Source organism: Carica papaya, chromosome 3, assembly GCF_054855325.1.
Source record: "Carica papaya isolate Zhongbai chromosome 3, ASM5485532v1, whole genome shotgun sequence".
Taxonomy (NCBI): domain Eukaryota; kingdom Viridiplantae; phylum Streptophyta; class Magnoliopsida; order Brassicales; family Caricaceae; genus Carica; species Carica papaya.
The window spans coordinates 5,477,446-5,502,756 of record NC_142311.1 but is presented as its reverse complement, the minus strand read 5'-3'; the positions used below and the strand labels follow the sequence as shown (position 1 = coordinate 5,502,756).

General features: G+C 37.3%; 1 protein-coding gene across 3 annotated transcripts; it reads right to left on the bottom strand.

Annotated features, from left to right (window-relative positions):
• Window positions 1-6,326: 6,326 nt before the first annotated feature.
• LOC110815851 (putative E3 ubiquitin-protein ligase XBAT35) lies at window positions 6,327-15,253 on the bottom strand. 3 transcript variants are annotated; one of them, XM_022043813.2, is made up of 10 exons: window positions 14,876-15,253; window positions 14,628-14,764; window positions 13,770-13,850; window positions 13,586-13,674; window positions 13,386-13,477; window positions 13,131-13,212; window positions 9,968-10,070; window positions 9,781-9,852; window positions 8,649-8,734; window positions 6,327-7,432 (listed from the first exon to the last, which is right to left on the bottom strand). In XM_022043813.2, exons 1-10 carry the CDS (start codon window positions 14,890-14,892, stop codon window positions 6,794-6,796), a joined length of 1,398 nt encoding a protein of 465 aa, XP_021899505.1. In that variant the 5' UTR covers window positions 14,893-15,253; the 3' UTR covers window positions 6,327-6,793. The 3 variants fall into 3 exon arrangements, with proteins under 3 accessions (XP_021899505.1, XP_021899504.1, XP_021899506.1); XM_022043812.2 differs by having other exon boundaries at window positions 14,628-14,742; XM_022043814.2 differs by lacking the exon at window positions 9,781-9,852 and having other exon boundaries at window positions 14,628-14,742.
• Between the last annotated feature and the right edge of the window lie 10,058 nt (window positions 15,254-25,311).

Sequence of the window (25,311 nt, the reverse complement as noted above, 5' to 3'; positions counted from 1 at the left end):
GTCCCGAGGTAAAGGAACTGGGGCCGGCTGAGGGTGAACTGGGGGACCCTGTGGTGGCGCCTGCTGATGGGGTGGGGGCACTGGAATATGCTGTGGCGGTACCTGTTGGTACTGTGGCTGTGGTACCGGGTCGTACCGCGGCTGTGGTGCCGGGTGGTACTGTGGAGGAACAGGCTCCTGCCGGGGTGGCTCGAGATCAGCCTGTTGTAACGGGGGCTCAACCTGCGCTAGCGGAGGAGGTCCGGGTAACTCCCTTCTCTCCTCTTGCCTTCGCTGGGCAGCTACGAGAGCTTCCACCATCTCATATAATCTGTCCAAATCCTCCCGAAGCGAATTATCTTGGGCCGCTCGGTTTAGTGGGGGCCTTCCTCTCCTCATTTCTGTGTACCTGCATTTACAAGGAATGGTTGAGTAACGACCAATCGGTGAGTATTTCTTTAAAGGACTATAGTGTAAGGGATGGGTCCGAGGAAATGCGTCTCTGATACCAACTGTAACGACCCCGGAAAATATTAAAAAGGAAATGAGTATTTAAATATATCGAATGCGGAAGCGAGATCAAAATTTCAGTTAACATCCCTTACACGAAAAAACCCAAAAAAAAACGAACTTAAAATATAAAAGGTTGAACTAACTAAGAAAGAAAACTCGAAAATAAACTATGCGTATGACTACAGAGTCTCTAGGCATCCCCTTCGTCGTCCTCCTGCGGAACGGGCTCGGGAACCATGTCTTCCTGATCTGAAATGGTTAATTAAGGAGTGAGCTACACTAGCCCAGTAAGAACATCACGATATCTCACCGTCACGGAGATAAAGGTGGGTAGAAAACCACAAAAAGACCAATGGAGCATAATTTACAATAAACTCGTTTATTAACATGAAACCTTTACCATCCACTTACCTCGGTGGAATTTATGAAAACAATATAAGAAAAATAATAACATTATCACAATCATGGAATAATATAAGCTGTAAAACATAGCACTTATCACGCCTTTTGTAATTCAATCATTATACAACATATCCTTTTCTCATTTACCAGCCTACTAGTATCCGTGGGGGTCCATAGGGGTTCCGCTACCCGTTAACCTTTAACATTCATAATCAGTTTCCAGGGCCGTCCCCATACCCCGTCCGGTATGGGCGCCAAAACCATGAACCTCAATACCCCGTCCGGTATGAGGGTGAAACGGGCCATCCCCATACCCCGTCCGGTATGGGCGCCAAAACCATAAACCTCAATACCCCGTCCGGTATGAGGGTGAAACGGGCCGTCCCCATACCCCGTCCGGTATGGGCGCCAAAACCATAAACCTCAATACCCCGTCCGGTATGAGGGTGAAACGGGCCGTCCCCATACCCCGTCCGGTATGGGCGCCAAAACCATAAGATCTCGATACCCCGTCCGGCATGTGAGACCACAATCCCGGTAGGGTTCCCTACGGACCCGGTCCGTCCACCATCTCCCAGGATATCTAGTCAGGCTGACCCCCATAATACAATTATCAGTCTACACAATCTTTCATTTTCTTTTTCCTCAGTTAGCATCATCAATTCACATACAAACAAGCAAAACAGTAATTCATGTCAAACAGACAACATACAGTATCAGTTTTTTCAGTCATTCAACCCATGATTAATAAAAACGTAGTATATGCACACAAATCTGTAAAATGAACACATCAAACCTCATTTTGCATTTAAAGCTGTAAACAGGCCAAATAACAGTAAATCACCAATCACACTAGACTCGGGCTCCATTAGCCACCTTAAGCAATTTCACACATTCGTTAATTCAAGAAATACCGTTTTATCATTTTGAACTTTAATACCGTGATAGGAAATAGGGTGAGGGGTCCTTACTTGTTTTCGGGATCCGAATACGATTCACGGTGCGCCTGCAGGCTGTCCCTAATTTTCCCTGAATTTTTTCCGGGGAACTGAAACACGCTAACAGTACCTGCACGTGTTCCAAAAAAAATCCAAATTAGGCCCAGGGCCTTTTTCGGCCCAAATCGCAACTCCGGCACGGCGGCTCCGCTCGGGGGGCCAAAAAATCACGGAAAAACGGAGCTTACCGACGGCGGCGCTCTCGGGTGCAGCGGCTCTCCGGCGAGGTTCGTGTTTTGGTGATTCGGCTCCGGTCAACCTGTAGAGAAAAGAATGGTGATCACGGTGATATAAAAATTGCATCGAACGGAGGCCGGGAAGGGCCTCGTCGGAGGCAAAAACCGAGAGCGGGCGCGGCGGCGCCGCTGGGCTTCGGCCGCGTATTCCGGCCGTTTGGCCGGGATTTCAGCTTCGATTTGGCCATAGGAGGAATCAGTGGAGAAAAACGAGTCGGGGGTATGAAATTTACCTCGATCGGCGGTCGGAAATTTCCCCGGTGCGGCGGCGAGTGGCGGCGGGTGGCGGCGGTCGGCCTCTGGTTCGTCTTCTCCGGCGAGCGGCTGGCGGCTAGGGTTTGTGGTCTGGTGTGGGGGTTCTATTTATAACCCCTTGCCTTTTGATCACAGCCGTTCATTTCGTTTTAATCTGGGCCGTTCGTTTTTGATTGAATCTGGGCCGTCCGTGCGTTTGAATCTGGGCCGTCCGATCGCGCGATTGATCTGGGCCGTCGGATCGCACCCACGCGGATCGCCAACGTGGCTCCTTTTGGAGTGACGCGATCTTGCCACGTGGCAGGCCCCGGTTGGCCGGGACTGCTGACCGGGCCTGCTGACGTGGCTGCTGACGTGGCCCCCCCTTTTTTTTTTTTTTTTTTTTTTTTTCCTTCTCCTTTTCTGTCTCTACATAAATAATTTTTATCCCTTTTTATTATTATTATTATTATTATTTTCATTAAAATAAATTAAACTAAATTAAATTCAATATAAAATTATATAAATAATAATTATATTCATACAATAATAACTAATTAAAAAAAAAAAGAAGGGTTGGGTGTTACATAAGAGATATGGTATCTTATAGTTTTATATTATTAATAATTGTAAACATGACTATTGGAAAAGCGGAAGAAATTTCTCTTAACATAATGGACCTAAGCGTTAATGAATAATGAATATGAAGTAACAAAGTTTGAAAATATTCAAATTATAAATCTTTATAGGATGTAGTAGATGAGATAATATACATCAAAATTATTGATGGACATGTTTTTTCTTTTGAGAAATTTTGAAAGACAAAAAATTAAGAAGTTTCTCCCTTGAGAAATCCCTACAAAGTTGATTCATCAAAGAGAAAGGGAAGATGACAAATCAATTTCCTTACTAGAGAATTTTAGACAAAGTATGTATACATATCTAAAATTATTTCACAGTTTTATTTGTAAATACAAGGTCTAGAAAAAATGTTCATACTTAGTTTGGAATGCTTAGATCAAAATAAAGGTTAAAGTCTACCTAGGTTTGGTTTGACTAAATCCTATACGATTAAATGCTAATCCATTTTATTTAAGTATTAATTGAGTGTTTAAATTTTAAATATTGTTATTTTTACTTTATTATTGATCAACTTACGATAGACGAGTATGAGATAAAAGATAATCAAATTTAATTAAATTAAATGGGCTTAGGGCTTTACTAGTTTACTATTGATATAGTGCGTATGTAAAATTCTTAAATATGAGAAAATAAAAAACATGGAAACTTTTTTTTATCCATATGCTTTCTATTTACGTATCAAGTAAGAAAGTCATAAAAAAAAAACAAGTAAAAACAAAATTTTTTACAGACAGGAATAAATTTTTTCATTTTTTAATATAAACTCACAAGTAATTTGAGTGGTAAATTGAGAATGTATTCTGTTTAGAATTATATATATTTTTTTAAATTTAAACTATGTGATTGAAAATTTTTACTGATATTAAAAATTATTTTGAAATTAAACATATCTAATTAAAAATTGTAATAATAGTTTAAGAGTTAACACGAGTGAACTATTAGATATGCTTAATATTTCAACAGTTGGAGATATTCAAAAGCTTAGGGGCCGACATAATTAGTTTTTCCTTTTTTTTTCCTTAATTCCCTCTTTGTTTATAAAAGTTTTTTGAGCTATCACTTCTCAATAATGACAAATTTTTTTTTTATTTTTTATTTTTTAAAAAGGAAGATTCACTTAATTTAGACCCAAATATATATATATATATTAAGGCCGCTTGTACTTTGAATTTAATTTTGAAGATGTAAATATATAGTTTTGGGTGTCAATGAATTTAATAATAAAAGTACACAAAATGAGAAAAACAGGTTAGCAATGGAATGTTGTTGGTCACATGAATAATAGTAAGAAAACCAACAATATATGATGATTCATTTCTACAAGAAAGTTATACCTATAATTTTCTTTATATATATATATATATAATTTGGATAAATATGAAGAGAGAAAAAAAAAAAAAAAAAAGAAAGGGCAAACAACTTAATAATATAGAACATTTATTACACATGAGTTTAAAGCAATTACCAACTCAGTACATGGTCTGAATTTCAATTAGAATGATTCAGAAAATAATACAAATTTGGTGGTTGGCTTCTTGCAATGGACTAAGTTGGGTTGCCAAATATTCACAGCTTGGTTTGTCTTTTTAAAAAATTTACAACTAAAAGTCCCAATTGCTCTTAATAATTAAATTAAATATTATGTACTTAAAAGTCCCAATTCAAAGCTTAATATTTGAATTCTAATTAATTAATCATTACTTATTTATCTTATTTAATTATTGATACCTTTTTTTTTTAAAATAAAAATTTATAAATTTGATTCGAATTATATTTTTATATAAAAATCTTTATTTAAAAATTATTTTTATTAATTTATGATTAATATAAATACCATCTAATTTATAAATATATAGATTTGTATATTAACTTCTTTTTTTTTTTGGTCTTATTTCCTCTTTTTCTCTCTCTTCTCTGTGTGTGTATATATATACGTCATATGTTGTGTACGTATAATAATAGCTCAAATTGGTATGAGAATTCCATTCTTTAGATAAAGAGTTCGAGGGTTTATACTCGCTGCTGCCCGCATGAGGTAATATTTTGGTGCTTCTATTTGTTGTCAAAAGGGTCAAACAGCACCGAAAATTCTATATTTTAATTTTAATAAATCGATACTTATATTTTTATCATAATAAATTATTGGCTCGTTTCCTCTTATCATTTTATTTATTTTTTTTATCATGTTATTTACCATTTTTTAGTTTTTCGTGAATAAACATTATACTCTTTCTAATAAATCTAAAAATGTTTGTTAATTTTATTATAAATATTAAATTTAGTTTGAAGATGCTGCAAAATTATATCGTAACAATAAAAATTTTAGCTCATATAGAATTTAACATGAAACTAAAATTATTTAAATTCTTTGGTTTTAAAATCAAGAAGGTGCTTGTTTTCCATGTTGACATTAAAGTCTTTTAATTGAAGTGTTGGATTATAACTTCTTTTTCAGTGTGTGTGTGTGTGTTTGTTGGTCAAGAGGTTTCCTTATTAATCTTTAGTTGAATGTGGGTTTTTTTGGATCCTGATTTTTGTCGATTCGGATAGCTCAATCAATTTTTTATGATATTTTTGTAAGTGTGATAGAATCAACCTACTACTCAAACTATCTGTTCTTAGATAAGAGTGCAATATCATCTAAATTTTAGTATCTGTTTATGAAATCTTATAGATATATATATCTTCTATTTGTCTCTTTGATAACTTATTAAGCTGGGATTGATTATTAGTTTCGAATTGTTATCTTTGCATGTTTGAACAGTTTATTAAACATTTCTAATTGTAATCTTTGCATGTTAAACGGTGTATTAGCATTTTTACTGACCACCTTTTCGAGGATAGATTGCGGATATGTCTTCGGTTGCGGCAGCCATAACATGAGTCTTGCTCAATCCTTGGAAACACATACAAAGTTGCATTAGTAGGTATAATTATTTTGGTTATCAGAGTTGGGTGGCAGCCCTAGGTTCACATTATTAAAGAGTAATTAGGGGCCCCTCATATGATGGCTTTAAGTAAAAGATGGTATCCCCCGCCCCTACCAAAAATTGCTATCCAAGTGAAGTGACCCGTAATAAGGTCACGCTCACTCTCGTTTAAGTGAAGAAACATGACTCTTTAGTCTTTACCCACTTTGTCAATCATAAACATGTGCCGACGAGGAAAATGCGCCTACATACCACCTGCCTACTCACTATAATAAACAGTTTTGTTTTATCTCTAAAAAGCTGTATCACTAATATATTCAAATAAATATCTCTTACACGTGTTCAACCCAACAAGTTCCCCTGCTTTTGCCAACAACTATACAGAAGCAAACTGTACAATACAACACATCTCACACTTCAAACTTGAAAGAATAATAATTCCATGTTGCAGAACACAAGGCTTCCTAATCCTTATTCAAATTTACTAACTTACACTTAAACTTATTCGGTTCTCTACACAAGATAGTAGTGATATATAGATTCGTAACTTGCATATCGCTTTGTTTCAACATATTACCTTGTCCCTTTGTCCATTGAGCATGAACTGAGAAGCACCCTTGTTGCGGCCAGAAACCTTTGGAAGTTTCTATTTTGCAGTCTCATTCTTTAGAAATGATAATAAACAAACTTCTTCAAGTGCAAAAGACTAGTAACTACTTACACCAAATTTCATACTACAAAATATATCCCAATCATTCATCAAACCTACCAACAGAAATGGAGAGTATTACACTCTTCACGTACCATTCTTTCTTCAAGCATTTCCCCATTCAGGCTTCAGAAAATTCTGTTCCACCGTTCAAACACGATACAACTTTACCACTTGATCAATTTTTGCACGACATACAGGGCAGCCCCATTTCTTGGCTTTAATCTCATTCAGACAAGAAATACATCCAGCCACATGACCACAGGGAACACAAGCCGCTTCAGATGGAGCATCCAAACATACAACACATGTTGAAGAATCTCCACCTTTGTTTTCAGAAGCAGGTAAGTTCTCGACAGTTGAAAGCATATCAACAGGACTTGAGTCAATTGATGGATACTCAATTGGCCCATCATCTCTAACATTATCTGTGATCGGTGGAGCTGAAGGGACAGACTCCGAGGCATGGATCGATGTCTGGGAGGCAGGAACTAAATTACTCTCCATCTGGGTTTGCAGGGCTGCAATGGCACTAGAGCCAGATTCATGCTTTGGCCACTCGATGCCACTAGACGTCCCTGGTCTGTTTTGACTGCATATATTCACAGCATTTTTCCAACTATTTGATGCACTTGCTTCACAGTTAGAAGGGGCATCTAGAGGAGGCATTTCATGAATTGCAGACTGGAGAGATGCATTGATTGCCATTGCTAACTCTAAATCTTCACTCTCCGGTGGTGCAGTGCCTTGAATAACTGGTGTTTGGAAGTTCAGGAATGCTGGATTTGCCTGTAAATTACATATGCTCACTTTAAAAAAATTGAACTAACAAGAGACGTGCAAGAAAAATTATTAATTGTACCTCTTAGAAGAACTTCGCAAACATTCACTAAGACTACGTTTGAAAACAAATTCAGAATATTTGAGGAATTCCTCTATAGATCTATTCTTGTTTTAATATGAGAATGGACAATTTTACTAGGAAATAATAAGAATCAACCTCATATCGAATTACTGGTTAATATGAAACAATCCACTCTGAATTTCACAAAAATTGACGCGGTTTGTCTCCTGAGAGACATTAATGGAATTTGAAACGTATTGTTCCAATTTACCAAAAAATTCTTTGAAATCATTTTGATTATCTTGTAATAAGATTTTCATTCTTTTACTAGTTGAAATAAGTGTAGATTTCATAATAAATTCCACAAGAATTCTTGACTTGTTCCAAGAAAGCCTAAGTTAGATACTACAGAATACCTTATGGATCATATCCCTGGTAAACTTGAAGTAAATATTCAAGTAGATTAAAAACCACTGAGAATTAATAGCGCATATGCAATGTGCTTCAAAATATTATCAGCCAGTAAGGAGACAGATCATTAACCAAACCAGTATATTGATTTGACAAATGAGTTTAAATGTCTGAGAGTCACTTTGGCTTCTTTGGACTATATTGCTTGTTCTTTCTAAAGGAATATGAGAATTTTTTACTCCAAAAACCTAACGATCGAATTCCTTGTTATATCTAAGCCAAAAATTCGTTGATAGAACAAAATTTTTAGGCCTTTATAACTACTTTACACCAACAAAATTGCTCAGGTTACATCAGGTCCAAGGATGCCAATTCCATGGAGTAGGAATAAGATGGGATATTGGATAAATAAGATTAATATTTTAATCCTATTTTTAATTCAAGCTGATAGACTCTTTAAATCCTATCCACTTCAATATGAACCCAAAATCCATTTTCAAATAATTCAAAATATGACTCGAATTCAACTATGAATGAAACATGAAAATTGTTGCCAGATTCAACATTTCAAGAATATTATAGAAATTAATGTAAAAGAATAGGATATGACAAACCAGTCATAATACATAGATATATATATATATTTGAGGAAGAAACCAAAAATGATATTAAGAGCAATTAAAATGACTCTTCTATATCACAGCTTTTGGTATTAAAATGGAACACTTCTTCAGGAACCGTGCACCATACCTGTGGAATTCCTCTGCATGCATTGCAAAACCACTGAAACTGTTGCCTGTCACCTTCATTTTCCGGTGCAAGTTTAATGCGTGTCTCTGAAAAAGAGGGAGAGCAAACTCAAGCAATATGGAAAGTACATATTGACTAGTTTTCTTATGAGCACCAAAAGCCCAGCTTTCTAAAATATATTATATTTTACTAAATTAAATTTACAATATTTATGGTAGGAACTGATTGATTACAAAATTTAATAGAATATATTATATCTTTTTTATGTTTTGCATGTAGTTGTAGATTGTGTAAAATATGTTATAACAATTTAATTTTTCAACCAATTATTTAAAAATGATGGCCAAATATATCTCAATTGATGCATGCACATAATTTCCATGCACAAATCTAACAACATATAAAGTCGAGGAAAATTAGACAACACCAAAAAATTAGATATCTAATGTATAAAAATGTGAAGGAATTATAAACCATAAAGAATGATCACATTTTCATCTATAATAACCATAAATTTCTAAATAATTCTCCCTTTAATTTAATCATGGATAATTATTATATTCAGCATTTAAAATTATTTATATAACCATCTTGAATATGATTGATTAATATAATAAATCATAATATTACATGTATATTCAAAAAATTAAGAACGTACTAGATGCTACTAATCATTATTTTATTAAACAAAAAATCAATTATGTAGGGACATAGAGAGTTATTAATATGCATAATGTTCATATGGACCAGATAAAACTCTCTATGTAACCATATAGATAATTATGTACAATTATGTATTGATACTATTTATCAGATTCCCACGATGCCACTAGCCCAACTTCCCTTTGGACATTCTTTTCTATAGATAGATAGATAGAAATAGGAGGAAAACAAAAACAGACATACAGCTATGCTAATCCAAGCTAAGAAGTGGCTGATCAATTTCCACAACCACCCTCTTCCCATTGGCTATCTGGTAAGTCTATTTTGAGTTGGAGGCTGGAGCATGATGCACCAAGTAGATGTAAACTTTGCTATTAACTAGGGAAATCTATGTTCCTTGATTTATGGAATAGTCTACTCAACTTTGAGTTATGTACAGTTATGGATAACTAAACAGTTATATACTTACGCCTAACCATTCGAGGCCTACACCTCGCGTGGGAGGTGTAAATGCTTCGCCTCCGCCTCCTGCCTCTTGGGACTATGCATGAACATAAAATTCAATTAAAAACATGGGAATTAGGAGATGTGTTATATCAAATTTTGATGAATACCAAAAATGTTCACAATATAAATATTTAGTATCGAGAGATTACTTGAGGAATTTTCAATAATTGTCACTGAAAGATCAGGCTGGTTCATTTTTGGGTCCTCTATCTTGGCTTTCCACAATGCAACTACAATTCGTGGCTGGGCATCCTGCTTATTCAACAATAATAATATGTAACACTAGTAAAACTGAAGAATTACTACTTAAAACATCAGAAGGAAATGCAACTTGAAACAAGCATAAAATACTGAACACAAAAATTAATCATGAATAGTAAAAAAAAAAAGAAAAAGTTAGATGGCACCAATGAGGCACTAAGGTCCATAGTGGATTTGTCCAAAGTAACCAGCTCCCATGGCATAGTGTCCTCATAGGTGAGTTGAGGACTCGAGTTTGATTCCTATCTCCTATCCCTGTCATAAAAAAAAAAGGTCCAGAGTGGATTCTTACTACACTATAAAAGTTGGACAAATTTTCTTGTTGCTGCTCATGTGTGCCACTGTCTGAAATGTTAACATGTAAGGGAAAGCCGGGTTACATTCGTAATTCCCTTAACCTCCTTTTTAGTCCTTCAATAATCCAAATTATCAACTTCCTTTTAGTTGAGCAAGCTTGTTTATTTTGAGAGCTGGACCTAAGGAGGGTGTTCAGAGAGATAAGAGACCCAGTTCTTATTGTTTTTAGGTTAAGGTTGGATCAATAAGGATCAAAAGAGAGAGAGAAAAGAGAAAGAGAGAGAGAGAGAGAGAGAGAGAGAGAGAACAGAAAACAGGATAGATCAGAACACAATCTCAGTGTAATATTAAAAATAGCCAACTCTGTGTCCGGTAAGAAGATATGGAGAATTCAGCTTTCCTGAAAACTTTAGGACAAACGAAAAAACAGAAAAATTTTCCTGATGCTTCTTGTGTTGTCACATATACAAGAAAACAGAGTACACATGCTCTCTTTTTTTTCCCCCAAATTCCTTCAATATTCCACAATTATCTTCTTGCTTTTGGTTAAGCGAGATTGTTTACCATGAGCGTTGGACCTAGATAGCGTTTCCAGGGAGATAAATGAAGTTCTCACTATATTTAGTTAAATACATCAGGGCACTCAAATGGATTTGGACAATCTTCATTTCAGACTAAGCCTAAAAGACCAGGCATTCGCTGTTTAATGACTACGAATAGAGACTTCAGGTTTCTTAAAAATTTTAATACGCAGACCAATACAGAGGAATGAGGGAACGGTGACTAATTTACAGGAGTAAATGGCAACATTTCTGGGAAGTATGTTGCACAGACAAGAAAAGATTTTGAAAAGAGGCTTCTTTGCACCCATAGTTTCTCTGAAAACCCAGGGATTTGCCATTAGATCTTTAATTGAAATGAATTAAGCCCTTTTAGCTAAATGGTAGTGGAGATTTATGATGGAAAGGCCATCTTCAGACGGAGGGAATTTGAGCTACATACAGGGTTTTGGGTACAGTTGGAGGACAGGAAATGATAGATAGTCATATGGAACTAGTGTGTGGAGGAGAATCAACAGATATTGGAACCCCTTTATGGAGCCTATAGGCAGAATGCCGGTTTTGGATATGTGGTTTGGTGGTAGTCCCCTATGTGCCATACCCCGATGTTTTTTTTCTGTAGCCAGGGACAAGCATACAGTTGTAATGACGTTATGGATATGGACTTTTACAGCTATATGGTTCTGAATGTCCATCTTACTACAGATCTTCATGATTGGGAGCCATGGGAGTATCGATTTGATGGCTAAGTTGTCTAAGAGTCGAGTTGATACTTCCAAAAATGACTCAGAAAATAGCAAGTTCTCTGGGACATCCTTTTTCATCAATCAACTCTCAGAAAATACAATGGCCTTTAGATTCCCATAGAAGCAGATTTAGAAAAGTAAAAGCTTCTTCCCGGATTGCTTTTTTCATGTGGGAAACTGCTTGAGGCATAATTCTTACTAAGCAAAATTCTTATGGAATAAAGTGCATGAGACTACTCCATTAGGCATCTATGTGGTTCCAAATGTCCATCTTATTACAAATCCTAATGATTGGGAGCTCACTGGAGTATGTTGATTTGAAGGCTAAGTTGTCTAAGAGTCGAATTGATATTTCCATAAATGACTATCCCATTTGGTCCATCTTCAAATCCAGCAAGTTTTCTGTGAAATCCTTTTTCATCAATCAGCTCTCACAAAATACAATAGTCTTTAGATTCCCATAAAAGCAGCTCTCACAAAATTCTTACTCAGCAAAATTCTTATGGGTTAAAGTGCATGGGACTTCTGACATAGCTGTCTCAGAGTTCCATCTGAATTAGGATGCCATTATTTCCATCCCATAGGATGTCCCCATTATTTGTGTTATTCTTTTGCTTGTTTGGCTGCATTGATTTTGGTACTTAATACTTGAGAATACTCCATATTGTAACTCATTCTCTCGCTTACGCTAATAAAATTATTTCTACTGTCCAAAGAAAAAAGAAATCTATGTAAAACAGGAAAATTATTGTCAATAGCACTCCTTTGTGCATTAAAGACTGGGAACCCCACAACCATCTCCTTCTTTGAAGCTCAAGATAAGAAAGTGGCGGCTTCTGCTTTTGGCCTCCTCAATCTATCATGCACAATAAAATTGGGCATTGGGTTAGACTCCAAATTTGTATATCTAGGATACTTTCCACTCTTATTCCTTTGCCTATTTTTAGGGTCATTTGGAAAGAGAGGAATAGAGAGCTTTTGAAAGCATTTACCGTTCTTTTGATCGAAAGATACTTGGTTCCGTTCCCTAATAATTTGTTAGTATGGAAACAATTACTCAAGAAAAGAATCCTGGAAACCTCTTAGATATTCTGAATTATGATCTTTTGGAAGTTTTTGAGCAACGCACAATTGGTGTCTGTTTATGTCAACATTTTTTGTCTCAAAAAGAGGTCACTTGAAAACTCATGATGAAACTTTAATTTAAAGGGTTATTATTTTGAGTCAAACCAGCATTAAACGTACAATATCAACCTGATTAAATGTGAAGTGTAGCTAATATCAGAGAATGCATAAGCGGTCAGGTTAAACCTCAAACTAATATAATATATATGTTACTTTTCTCAGCAAGTTTCAGCCGGATTACCGTTAAATATAAATAAGCTCTCTTTAGTTGCAAGCTAATAGTCACCAAAATCATTTAGCAAGAGCAGTTATAATTGTAATACCTGCTGGTTAGAATATATAGCAAGCTCCAACTTGAAAGGCTTTGTAGGATTACGGGAACCACTTGGTACAATGACAACCCATCTACAAAAATGCACAGATAGAAAAGCATCAATATCCAGCATACAACAACAAAATTTTCTTTGGTACATGTCAAAAGAAAGTCTGGATCAGCTGTCTTCACAAATTGCAATAAATGGAAATCATGCGGTATATTAAGATAGCATGGCAAATTGAATATTAACTCAAGTACTCACACTTTTCTTGACAGAAGCTGGGGAGCAAGTACTTCAAGAAACCCTAACCCATAGAATTCTCGCATCCAACCAGAGAATAAGCAGATATGATTCTATAAGTCAGAGAAAAGAAAAAAGAAGGATTCAGGTGTATCTTTTTTTCATGTGTAGACAGGAAACTTTAATACATGACAATCAAGAAAGATAAATCAAAAGTATACCTCAATGGCACGCACTACATTGATGTGTCCTTTTGCCCTAGCAACCTCAAGAGGTGATTGACAATCATCATTCATCACTAGTGCATTTGCTGAGAAGTTTGGCCATAATTCAAATTACTAGATAGTAAATTATAAGTATTTAAATGTTCACAACCCTAGTGGGTTACTTAGCTTTAACGCTTACCTCCATGTGAAAGAAGCAATTTTACAGTGTTCTCAAGGCCTCTTTTTGCTGCATGATGTAAAGGAGTTCCAGCATGACGACCTAATACAACCGCCAAATAAGTATGTTACTATAAAAGCCAATATATAACAGAAATACTCATCTACACAACCAAGTATGCTACTTAGGCCTCTAATAGATGGCTCTTCATTAATTTCATACAGTGAACAAAATTTAAGAAACCAAAAACAAAATAAATCAAACTGGCAGGTCTGCAAAAAGCAAACTCTCGTCAGCAAACTACCTGCCACATAAAAGAGTATCCCTCACAAAAGCAACAGACTGATTGCTAAAGTACTGAATGCATATATCTGTCTCACTTTTCCAATACTCAAACTTTATGCAGCTATATTTGGATCTAATTGGCCAGCACTAAGGTCAAAAGAAGATGCACTCAGAGATCCGTTGTATCTTTAATTTAGTCTCTTTCTTACCAAAGAATCCGATTAAAATTCTTGGAAATTTAAACCCAGAATTAAGTGTTCTCTAAGCTTCTATCTATTAGATAATGCTGACTACAGTGCTGCACAATGTACACATTTTTAAAACTGCAAACTGCTCATTATCTATATTCTGGCCGTCCTCAAGCTTTGCTTCTGTCTATTTTCCAGGTTACATCAAAGGCTAGGCACAATTCTACATAAATTTCCAACTCAAAAATACCTTCTTTTTTAAGTCTGTTGCTGCATTATTAGCCACAAACCGTTTTGTACAATCGGCCAAGAAAACCTAAACTTAACCAATTTGCACACAGGACTTACAAAAATTCTGCAAACGGAAAAGGAAAAAACCAGAGAGAAATAGAAATGAACCATTTACCGGGACGATAAGCGTTGACATTAGCACCAAGTTCTATCAAAGTTTTGGCAACAGCAAAGTGCTGAGGATTCATAGACACCAAAATCAGCGGTGTCTTCCCATCTCTATCTATCCACTGCACGACAACAATCAAATACCTGTTAATTGAAACATTACGCCATATTCATCATGAAATCTTACCATCGGTTAATTGAAAACATGAAGAAGCAAAACCCATTTTCCCATATTTTCTTCTAGGTGATTGGTACCTCAAGACCTGCACCATCTCGGCAGAGCGCTTTGATCCCTTCAATGTTTCCGTAATTCACTTGCTGATACAGCAACTCGTCCTTTGATTGTTGTTGCCCCATTATAGTAGCCAAACAGAACCCTCCCTAACCAAAATAATAAGAAAAGAAAAGAAGAATAGTAATAATGACAATAATGATAAGACCGGGAAGCTTTCGTGTGTTCCGCTGGAAAATTTTAGGTTTGAATTTCCAGGAAATTAAGAAATAGCTTCCCGCAAACTGAATTGCAGAATCGAAGAAAACAGAGAGAGGTTTCTTGGCGAAGAAGAGTTCAGAAAATCAAGTCAATTTTAGAAGAGAATCTGAATTTTAAATGAAATTCCCTTGATTTTTTGTTTTGGAAAAGATAATGATATTATATATTTTTAGAACTGTTACATATTTTATTTTAATTATTTAAGTTAATTTCATTAATTGGGCAGGAAAGCGGTTGCTCGCTGGCGGGTGGGGGGTGGGCCGGCTAACCAAGGACTGAAGGAGACCGGGAGATGACGACTCATGACTCGAGGCTGTAAAACTGTTGGAACCTAAAGTTGTTCACCTGTCAGTTGATTCAAATTTGTTTTATTTTTATTTTATCCTAAATTTTTAATTATTTAGTTAATTGTAATTTAAACAATATAATTTAATATACACTACAATACTTTTAGTCCCTTCGGTATTTTATACTATAATTTTTTAAAATTTTATAATAAAAAAAGCTCTCTAAAAATATGTGTAAAAATTAATATAAATACTTTATATATTATTTTATAATATTTTGAAAATGTACATGAATTAATTAATTTAAATAATATAAAATAAATATATTGAATAAATGAATATATATTATATTAAATACTATATTTGTGAATATAGTACATCTGTATGAAAATTTTATTTTTATTTGTAGTAATATAAATAATTAAATAAAAACATACAGATATTTATATAAATTAATTAAATTAATAAAAGATATAATTTTTCATTTATACAAAATATATTTATAAAAAATTAATTAAATGAAAATATAAATAATTAAATTAATAAACCTTATCACCCACAAATCCTTTTTAACCATAGCATATGGTTATTTCACCATCTTTGCTAAGTAATCATTTAGGATGATGTAACTTGTATTTTACACTTAAAAAATATTATTAAAATAGTTATTTATTAAAAATATTTTTAATTAAAAATTATTTAGTATTAAAAGAAATAAATGTAAAAATTGTTGTTATTTTAAAAAGTTAAAAAAGTGTTTAGTGAAAATTATTTTTAAGATTTTAAATATAATTTTTTTTAAAAAAATTAAAATCATTTTTTTTAAAAAATTATAAATTGTAATTTTTGTATTTAAACCATCAAAAATAAACTTTTTTTTTCTACTTTTGTTAAAAACATTTCTATTATATTTGTTTGGTTATAAAAATACTTTTAAAACACAAAATAAATATATTGTAACGATCCCAGAAATTAAAAAAGAAATACATATAATAATCTGAGTGCGGAAGCGAAATAAAAGATTAAGGTTAACATCTCTTACACAATAACTTAAAAGTATTAAACAATATCACAGAATAAGTTCTCTAAATGAAATACGAGAAATGAGAAAAATAAAGGAAACTAAAAACTATCTACCATCTACTCGCCGTCTTCTTGTGAATCGGGCTCGGGAACCAGGTCCTCCTGATTTGAAATGGTTAAATAAAGAATGAGCTACACTAGCATAATAAGGACATCACACTATATCACCGTCACAGAAGTAAATGCTGGTATAAAACCAAAAACGACCAATGGAGCACAAATTTTAAACAAATTCTTTTATCAATAATTAAATCATTTACCGTCCACTTACCGCAGTGAGATTTATAAAAACAACCTATGGAAACAATAACATTATAAATATTGTGAATTCATATATAATCTGTAACATAACACATATCATACTTTTATATTCAAATCATCAACCAACAATTGCCCATTTTTATCAGCCTACTAGTATCCATGGGGATCCATAGGGGTCCCCACTACACGTGAATCATTCTCCTTAACAAATTTAATTCCAGGGCCGTCCCCATACCCCCTCCGGTATGAACGCCAAAACAATAAACCTCAATACCCCGTCCAGTATGAGGGTGAAGCGGGTCGTCCCTATACCCCGTCCGGTATGGGCGCCAAATGACCAAGTCTTCATACCCCATCCGGTATGAAACAACGCTCACAGTGGGGTTCCTTATGAAACCGGTCCGTCCATCATCTCCTAGGATATCTAGTGAGGCTGTCATCTTATCCATTTATCAAATCTCATTCCATTCCTTATTTGTCCTTAGTCTTTGTTACCAACTCAAACATGAATACATGCACAAGTAATGTGCATCCAACAAAGCAAACATATCTTAGATTTTCAAAATCAAACAGTAGTTAAGTAAGCAGTGATACATGCATTCGAAACCATAGAATAAATAAATCAGATACCATAATGCATTTAAACTGTAAAATAAATCAAATAGGAATTGACAGAAAAATATGTCCAGTTTGAGCTCCATTAGCAACCTAATTAATTATCCATATCTATTTAATTTGTACAAAATACAGTATTATCATTTATTCAAACTTCAATTCCATGATAGGAAATAGGGTGAGGGGTCCTTACTTGATTTGAAGCCGAAAAGTAGATTTTCACTGCGCCTACGGGCAGTCCCTGGGTTCCCTGAATTTTTCTCCAGGAACTGAAATGCACTTACGGTACCTACACATGTCCCAAATAACCCAAAAATCAGACCCAGAGCCTACTCGGCCAATTTTGAAATTCCAGCACGGCGGCTCCACCGTGCTCTGGCGACGACGATCCGCCTCAGGTTGACTGTTTTCGGCCGTTTCTGGCCGAATTCATCCAAACTTGCATCGATTCCTGTGAGAAAACACACTTTGGGCCCTCGATGGGCCGAACAAATATAGAAAACTGAAACTTACCGACGGTGGGGCTCTCCGGTGTGGCGACTCCTCCGGCTCATATTGCGGTTGGGTGTTTTGCTCTCGTCAACCTATAGAGGAGGAAATGGTGATCACAACGGTGAAAAAATCACATCGAATGGGAATCGGGAAGGGCCTCATCGGAGGCAAAAACTGAGACACCCCGCAGCAATGCCGCTGAGCTTCGGCGACATTTTTCAGCCAATTGGCCGGTGCTTTCACTCCGATTTGGCCATAGGTGGGTTTAGAATTAAATTTCAAGCAAATGGTAGAATTTTTATCTCGTTTGGCGGCCAGAAATTGCTCCGGTACGGCGGCGGGTGGGCTCCCCAGCGACTGGGCTGTCTTCTCCGGTGAGGGGCTCTGGCGGCTAGGGTTAGGGTTTGGGTGCAGATTAGGTTATTTATACCCATCCGCTTTTGATCTGAGCCGTCTATCGCTTTTAATCTAAACTGTCCGATCGCGATTAAATAAAGAATGAATCTGGACCATTCATAGCAATTCAATTTGTACCGTCCGTATGCGATTCAATCTGGGACATATGTACGCGATGCAATCTGGGCCGTCCGTGCGCGTTTTTGATCTGGACCATAAGTGCGCGCGCGAACGGATCTCAGCCGTTCGATCGCGCGCACGCGAATCATCCACGTGGCTCCCTCCTGTGTCGCCTCCCGCGTCAGCGTCTCTGCCACCTAGCACATCCTGGTTGGCTGGGGCTACTGACCGGGCAGCTGACGTGGCATAATTTTTTTAAATTACGTTTTGACACCCGGTTTCTGATTTTTCTTTCAAAAATACCCATATAACTCAAATTTTCACCCATTTTCTCCAAAATTGTATTCAATTAAATTCCTAATTTATTTTTACCCCTTATTATTATTATTATTTCCAGTAAATTAAATTAAATTCTATTAATACTTATTTATCTTTATATAGAATAAAATAAAATAAAATAAAATAAAATAATAATAAAAATAAATAAATAAATAGTTGTCCCCAGAGTCAAGGACACAAGCTCGGAGCATATCCTCAAGTGTACGGATTGTCCTTTCTGATTGTCCATCAGTCTTAGGGTGGAAGGCAGTACTGAGAGACAGATTCGTTCTCATAGCTTGCTGAAAGCTACTCAAAAATCGAGAAGTGAACCTAGGGTCCCTGTCGGACACCATTGTCACTGGGAGTCCATGCAATTTGACTATTTCTCATATATACATTCTTGCCAACTTGTCCAAGGAATCGGTCATCCTGATGGCTAAGAAGTAGGAAGACTTGATAAGCCGGTCAACAATTACCCAGATGGCATCATGTCCTTAGCGTGCCTTAGGTAACCCTGTCACGAAATCCATGGTGATATGTTCCCACCTCCACTCTGGGATCGGTAAAGGCTGAAGTAACCCGCCTGGGCGCTGATGTTCTGTCTTGACCTGCTGACATACCAAGCATTTAGACATAAAGTCAGCTATGTCCCTTTTCATTTCATTCCACCAAAACCGGGGTCGCATGTTTTGGTACATTTTGGTGCTTCTGGGATGCATGGCAAACTTTGAGTTATGGGCCTCTATCATGATGTCTCTCTTTAACTCACTGTCACTTGAAACACACATTCTGTCCTGAAATCGGAGTAACCCATCGGCGGAGACTCGAAATTCTGAGCTAACTCCCTGTTCTGCATTGTTCTTGAGGCTTACTAGGGCGGGATCAACTGACTGAGTTTCCCTTATTATCTGGATTAACTCAGGCTTGATGGTCAAATGGCCCAAATATGTGACTCTCCTCAAGTCCTGAAGTCAAACCTGTTGTGTAACCCCAATTTACCTACATTCTGAGACCATCAAGTGGGCTAAGATACCTGCACTTTTTCTGCTGAGTGCATCGACTACCACGTTGCCCTTACCCTGATGGTACAAGATATCACAATCATAATCTTTAAGAAGTTCTATCCACCTTCTCTGAAGCATATTGAGATCCTTCTGAATGAATATGTATTTCAAACTCTTATGATCGGTATAGATCTGAAAGATTTCTCCATATAAATAATGGTGCTAATTTTTCAAGGCGAGTATGATTGCGACAAGCTCTAAGTCATGGGTGAGATAATTTTTTTCATACTGCATTAGAACACAACCCAAGCCTAAATAGGAGGCATCACTGTAAACTGTATAACCCCCTGATCCACTCGGTAAGGCCAGCACATGTGTAGTAGTTAACTGCTTCTTTAGTTCTGAAAAACTTCTTTCACAGACCTCATTCCACTCAAACTTGACATTCTTCTTTATGAGTCAGGTTAGAGGGGCCGCTAGACTAGAAAATCCTTCAACGAACCTGCGGTAACAGCCCGCCATTCCCAGAAAACTACGAATTTCTTTAACTGATATCAATTTCTCCTAGCCAAGCACCGCTTCAACCTTTTCAGGATTCACTGATACTCTATCCTTTAATCTGATATGTCATAGGAAGGCGGTCTGTTCAAGCTAGAATCCACACTTACTCAACTTTGCATACTGTTTCTTTCTTCTGAGAACCTGCAAAACCTGGGCTAGATGGTGAACATGTTCCTCTCTGCTTTTTTAGTAGACCAGGATGTCATCGATGAACATGATAACAAATTGATCTAAGAATTGTCTGAGGATCCTATTCATCAGATCTATGAAGATGGCTGGGGCGTTGGTTAACCCAAATGGCATGACTAGGAACTCATAGTGTCCGTACCTGGTTCGAAAAGCCATTTTGGGGATGTTTTTTGTCCTTATTTTCACTTGATGGTAACCTGATCGCAGGTCTATTTTGGAGAAGACCTGTGCACCCTACAACTGATCGAAGAGGTCATCAATCCTGGGAAGGGGATACTTGTTCTTGATTGTGACCCAGTTCAATCCTCTGTAATCAATACATAGTCTCAACGTTCTATCTCCCTTCTTGAAAAAAGTGACTCCGGCACCCCAGGGGACATACTATGTCTGATAAAACCACTGTCTTGTAGTTCAATGATCTGTTTTCTCAGCTCCTCTATCTCCATGCAGCTCATGCGGTAAGGAGCAACCGAATTAGGCTGGGTGCCTGGCTGTAGATCTATGGTGAACTCGACTTCCCTGCCCACTAGCAGTCCGGTAATTCATCCGAAAACACATCTGGAAAGCTTCGAACTACTAGAATCTCTTGAATATAATTCTCTTTCTTGGGTTTGCCTAGTTAGAGAAAATAGCAAGGGTAAGACACTCGACAAATAAGAAAGTTTGTCATCAAGGAATAAATACTAAATGATTTTATTAATTTGTAAATGGCTCCTCATTAGGAGGATTAAATACAACATTCTTGGTAAAGCAATCTACGGTGGCGTGATACGCCGCTAGCCAATTCATCCCTAAAATTACATCAAAATCCCTCATGCCTAATTCTATTAGGTCTACACTCAGTTTTTTATTTGTCATCTCTACGGCACAAGCCCTGTAGACAACTTCTCTCAATAGTGTTACACTCCCAGTAGTAGATACAAATAACATTGAATCGAGTTTATCAGGTAATACATTAAATTTGGATGCAAAAACAGGTGAAACAAATGAATGTGATACACTAGTGTCAAACAAAACATGAGCAAGATGGTTACAGATAATGTACATACCATGTACCACGTCTGGGTCGGCTTCGGCATCCTGCTGGGTGAGGTTATAAGCGCTGTCCTAGATAGGAGGTCTTCCCTGATTCTAGTTCCTTGGGCACTCTCGCATAGTATTGGGCACTACTATATATGCGACAGGTGTTATTGAGGCGGTAGTATGGTCCGTCCCCTTGATCCCTACCGCAATGCTGACAGATCTTACCATGTCCTGCCACTGGAGCCTGAGGGGGAGCCTGGATCACCGGTCTGGGCATCTTGTTCTGTTGGACAGGCGCAGTAGGTGTTAGTCTGCGGGGTGGAGCTGAGGGTCTGTGGTTCCCTACTGATTAAGGGAGGGTGTGGAGGCTCCTCTCCACTAACTGTGCCTTGACCAGAACAGCCGATTAAGTCCTGAGCTCCAGTACAAATAAATGATGCTTGATCTCTAGGCAGAGGCCCCACTAGAACCTCCTAACCTTCCTGCCCTCATCCATCAGCATCTCAGGGGAGTATCAGCCTAACTCTAGAAACTTACGAGCATATTCTAACACCGTCATGTTCCCCTGGACCAACTGGACAAACTCTATCTCCTTTAGATGTCGGATGTGCTTTGAGAGGTACTCTGCATGAAAAGATGCAAATAATTGTTCCTAGGTAACTGGAACAGGCAAGGTGGTCTGTTTGAGTTCTCACCAACGGTCTGCTTCTCTCACTAGCATGTAGGTAGCAAGGGTGACCCTCTGCTCGGGAGTCACTCCTAGGGTCTTGAAGGCCTTCTCCGTCTCCGCCAACCAGTACTGGACATCTTCAAAAGAGGATTCCCATGTAAAAGTAGATTGGTTCAGTCTCCTGTACCTTTCTACGTAGCCTGGGTCAATCATGGAAAGAGCTAGGTCATACGGAAAAGGGACTGGGCCAGGCTGAGGATAGATTGGGGGGCACTGGATTATACTATAGTGGTGTTGGGCAGTACTATGGCTGGGGCACCAGATTATAATGCGGTGGTGACACCGGGTGGTACTGTGGAGGAGCAGGCTCGTACCAGGGTGACTTGGGATCCTCTCGCTGCAGTGGTGGCTCAACTTGTGGCAGCATGGGAGGGTCGGATAGCTCCCTTCTCTCCTCTCGACCCTACTGGCCAGCAATGAGTCTCTCCAGCATCTCAAATATCCTGTCAACGTCTTCCCAAAGCGAACCATCCCGGGCTGCTCAGTTTAGTAGAGGTCTTCTTCTTCTCATCACTGAATAAGTTCTCTAAAGAAAATACGAGAAATGAGAAAAATAAAGAAAACTATAAAGTATCTAACATCTACTCACCGTCTTCTTGTGGATTAGGCTCGGGAACCAGGTCCTCATGATATGAAATGGTTAAATAAGAAATAAGCTACACTAGCCCAGTAAGGACATCACACTATATCACCATCACAGAAGTTAAGGCTAGTATAAAACCAAAAACGACCAATGGAGCACGAATTTTAAACAAATTCTTTTATCAATAATCAAATCATTTATCGTCCACTTACCCCAGTGAGATTTATAAAAACAACTTATGAAAACAATAATATTATAAATATTATGAATTCATATATAATTTATAACATAGCACATATCATACTTTTATATTCAAATCATCAAACAATAATTGTCCCTTTTTATCAGGCTATTAATATCCATGGGGATCTATAGGAGTTCCCGCTACACGTGAACCATTCCCCTTAACAAACTTAATTCCAAGACCGTCCTCATACCCCCTCCGGTATGAGGGTGAAGCGGGCTGTCCCCATACCCTGTCCGGTATGGGCACCAAATGACCAAGTCTTCATACCCCATCCGGTATGAGACAAAGTTCACGGTAGGGTTCCTATGAACCCGGTTCATCCACCATCTCCAAGGATATCTAGTGAGACTGCAATCTTATTCGTTTATCAAATCCAATTACATTCCTTATTTGTCCTTAGTCTCCATTACCAACTCAAACATGAATACATACACAAGTAACGTGCATCCAACAAAGCAAGTATATCTTAGATTCTCAAAATCAAACAGTAGTGAAGTAAGCAGTGATACATGCATTCGAAACTATAGAATAAATAAACCAGATAGCATAACACATTTAAACTGTAAAATAAATCATACAGGAATTGACAGAGAAATATGTCCAGTTCGGGCTCCATTAGTAACTATAATTAATTATGCATATCTATTTAATTCGTACAAAATACAGTATTATCATTTATTCAGACTTCAATTCCATGATAGGAAATAGAATGATGGGTTCTTAATTGATTTGATGTCAAAAATTAGATTTTCACTGCGCCTACGGGCGGTCCCTAGGTTCCCTAAATTTTTTTCTAAGAACTAAAACGCACTTACAGTACCTACACATGTCCCAAATAACCCAAAAATCAGACCCATGGCCTATTTGGCCAATTTTAGAATTCCGGCATGGCGACTCTGCCGTGCTCCGGTGACGGCGCTGCCGTGAGCAGCAGCGATTTGCCTCGGGTTTACTGTTTTCGACTGTTTCCGGCCGAATTCAACCAAACTTTCATCGGTTCCTGTGAGAAAACACACTTAGGGTCCTAGGTGAGCCGAAAAAATACAAAAAACCGAAACTTACTGTTGGTGGGGTTCTTCGGTGCGGCGGCTCCTCCGGCTCACGTCACGATTGAGTGTTTTGCTCTGATCAACCTGTAGAGGAGGAAACGGTTATCACAACGGTAGAAAAATCACATCGAACGGGAATCAGGAAGGGCCTCATCGGAGGCAAAAATTAAGACATCCCGCGACGGTGCCGCTGAGCTTCAGCGGCGATTTTCGGCCAATTGGTCGGTGATTTCACTCCGATTTGGCCTTAGGTGGGTTTAGAATCAAATTTCGAGCAAATGGTAGAATTTTTATCTCGTTTGACAACCGAAAATTACTCTGGTACGGCGGCGGGTGGCAGCAGTCGGCTCCCCAGCAACTAGGCTGTTTTCTCCAGCGAGGGGCTCTGGCGGCTAGGGTTAGGGTTTGGGTGCAGATGAGGTTATTTATACCCATCTGCTTTTGATCTGAGTCGTCCATCGCTTTTAATCTGAACCGTCCGATCACGATTAAATAAGAAATGAATCTGGACCGTTCATCACGATTCAATCTGGGTCGTCTGTGCGCGATTCAATTTGGGTCATCCGTGCGCGATGCAATCTAAGCCGTCCATGTGCGTTTTTGATCTGAGTCGTCCGTGCGCGCAGGAACGGATCTCAGCCGTTCGATCGCACGCACGCTGATCGCCCACGTGGCTCCCTCCTGCATGGCCTCCCGCGTCAGCGTCTCTGCCACCTGACCCGTCCTGGTTGGCCGGAGCTGCTGACCGGGCAGCTGACGTGGTATAATTTTTTTAAATTACGTTTTGACTCCCGGTTTCTGATTTTTATTTCAAAAATACTCCTAAAATCTAAATTTTTACCCATTTTCTCCAAAATTGTTTTCAATTAAATCCGTAATTTATTTTTACCCATTTTTATTATTATTTTCATTAAAATAAATTAAATTCTATTAATACTTATTTATATTTATATAGAATAAAATAAAATAATAATAATAAAAATACATAAAGAAATAGTTGGGTGCTACATATATAAATTGTAATTTTTGTATCTAATTTAGATTTTTTTTTCCTTTAATTTTATTATAAGCACTTTTCATTTTATTTGTTTGGCAGAAAAAGTACTTTTAAAATAAAACTTAAAATTTTTATTCAGTCAAAGTCCTGGAATAAAGCAGAACTTATCTAAATCTAAATTATTATACATTAATAACCATTTTTTATTTGGCTTGATAGCCTTGCTCTAACGTACAGTTT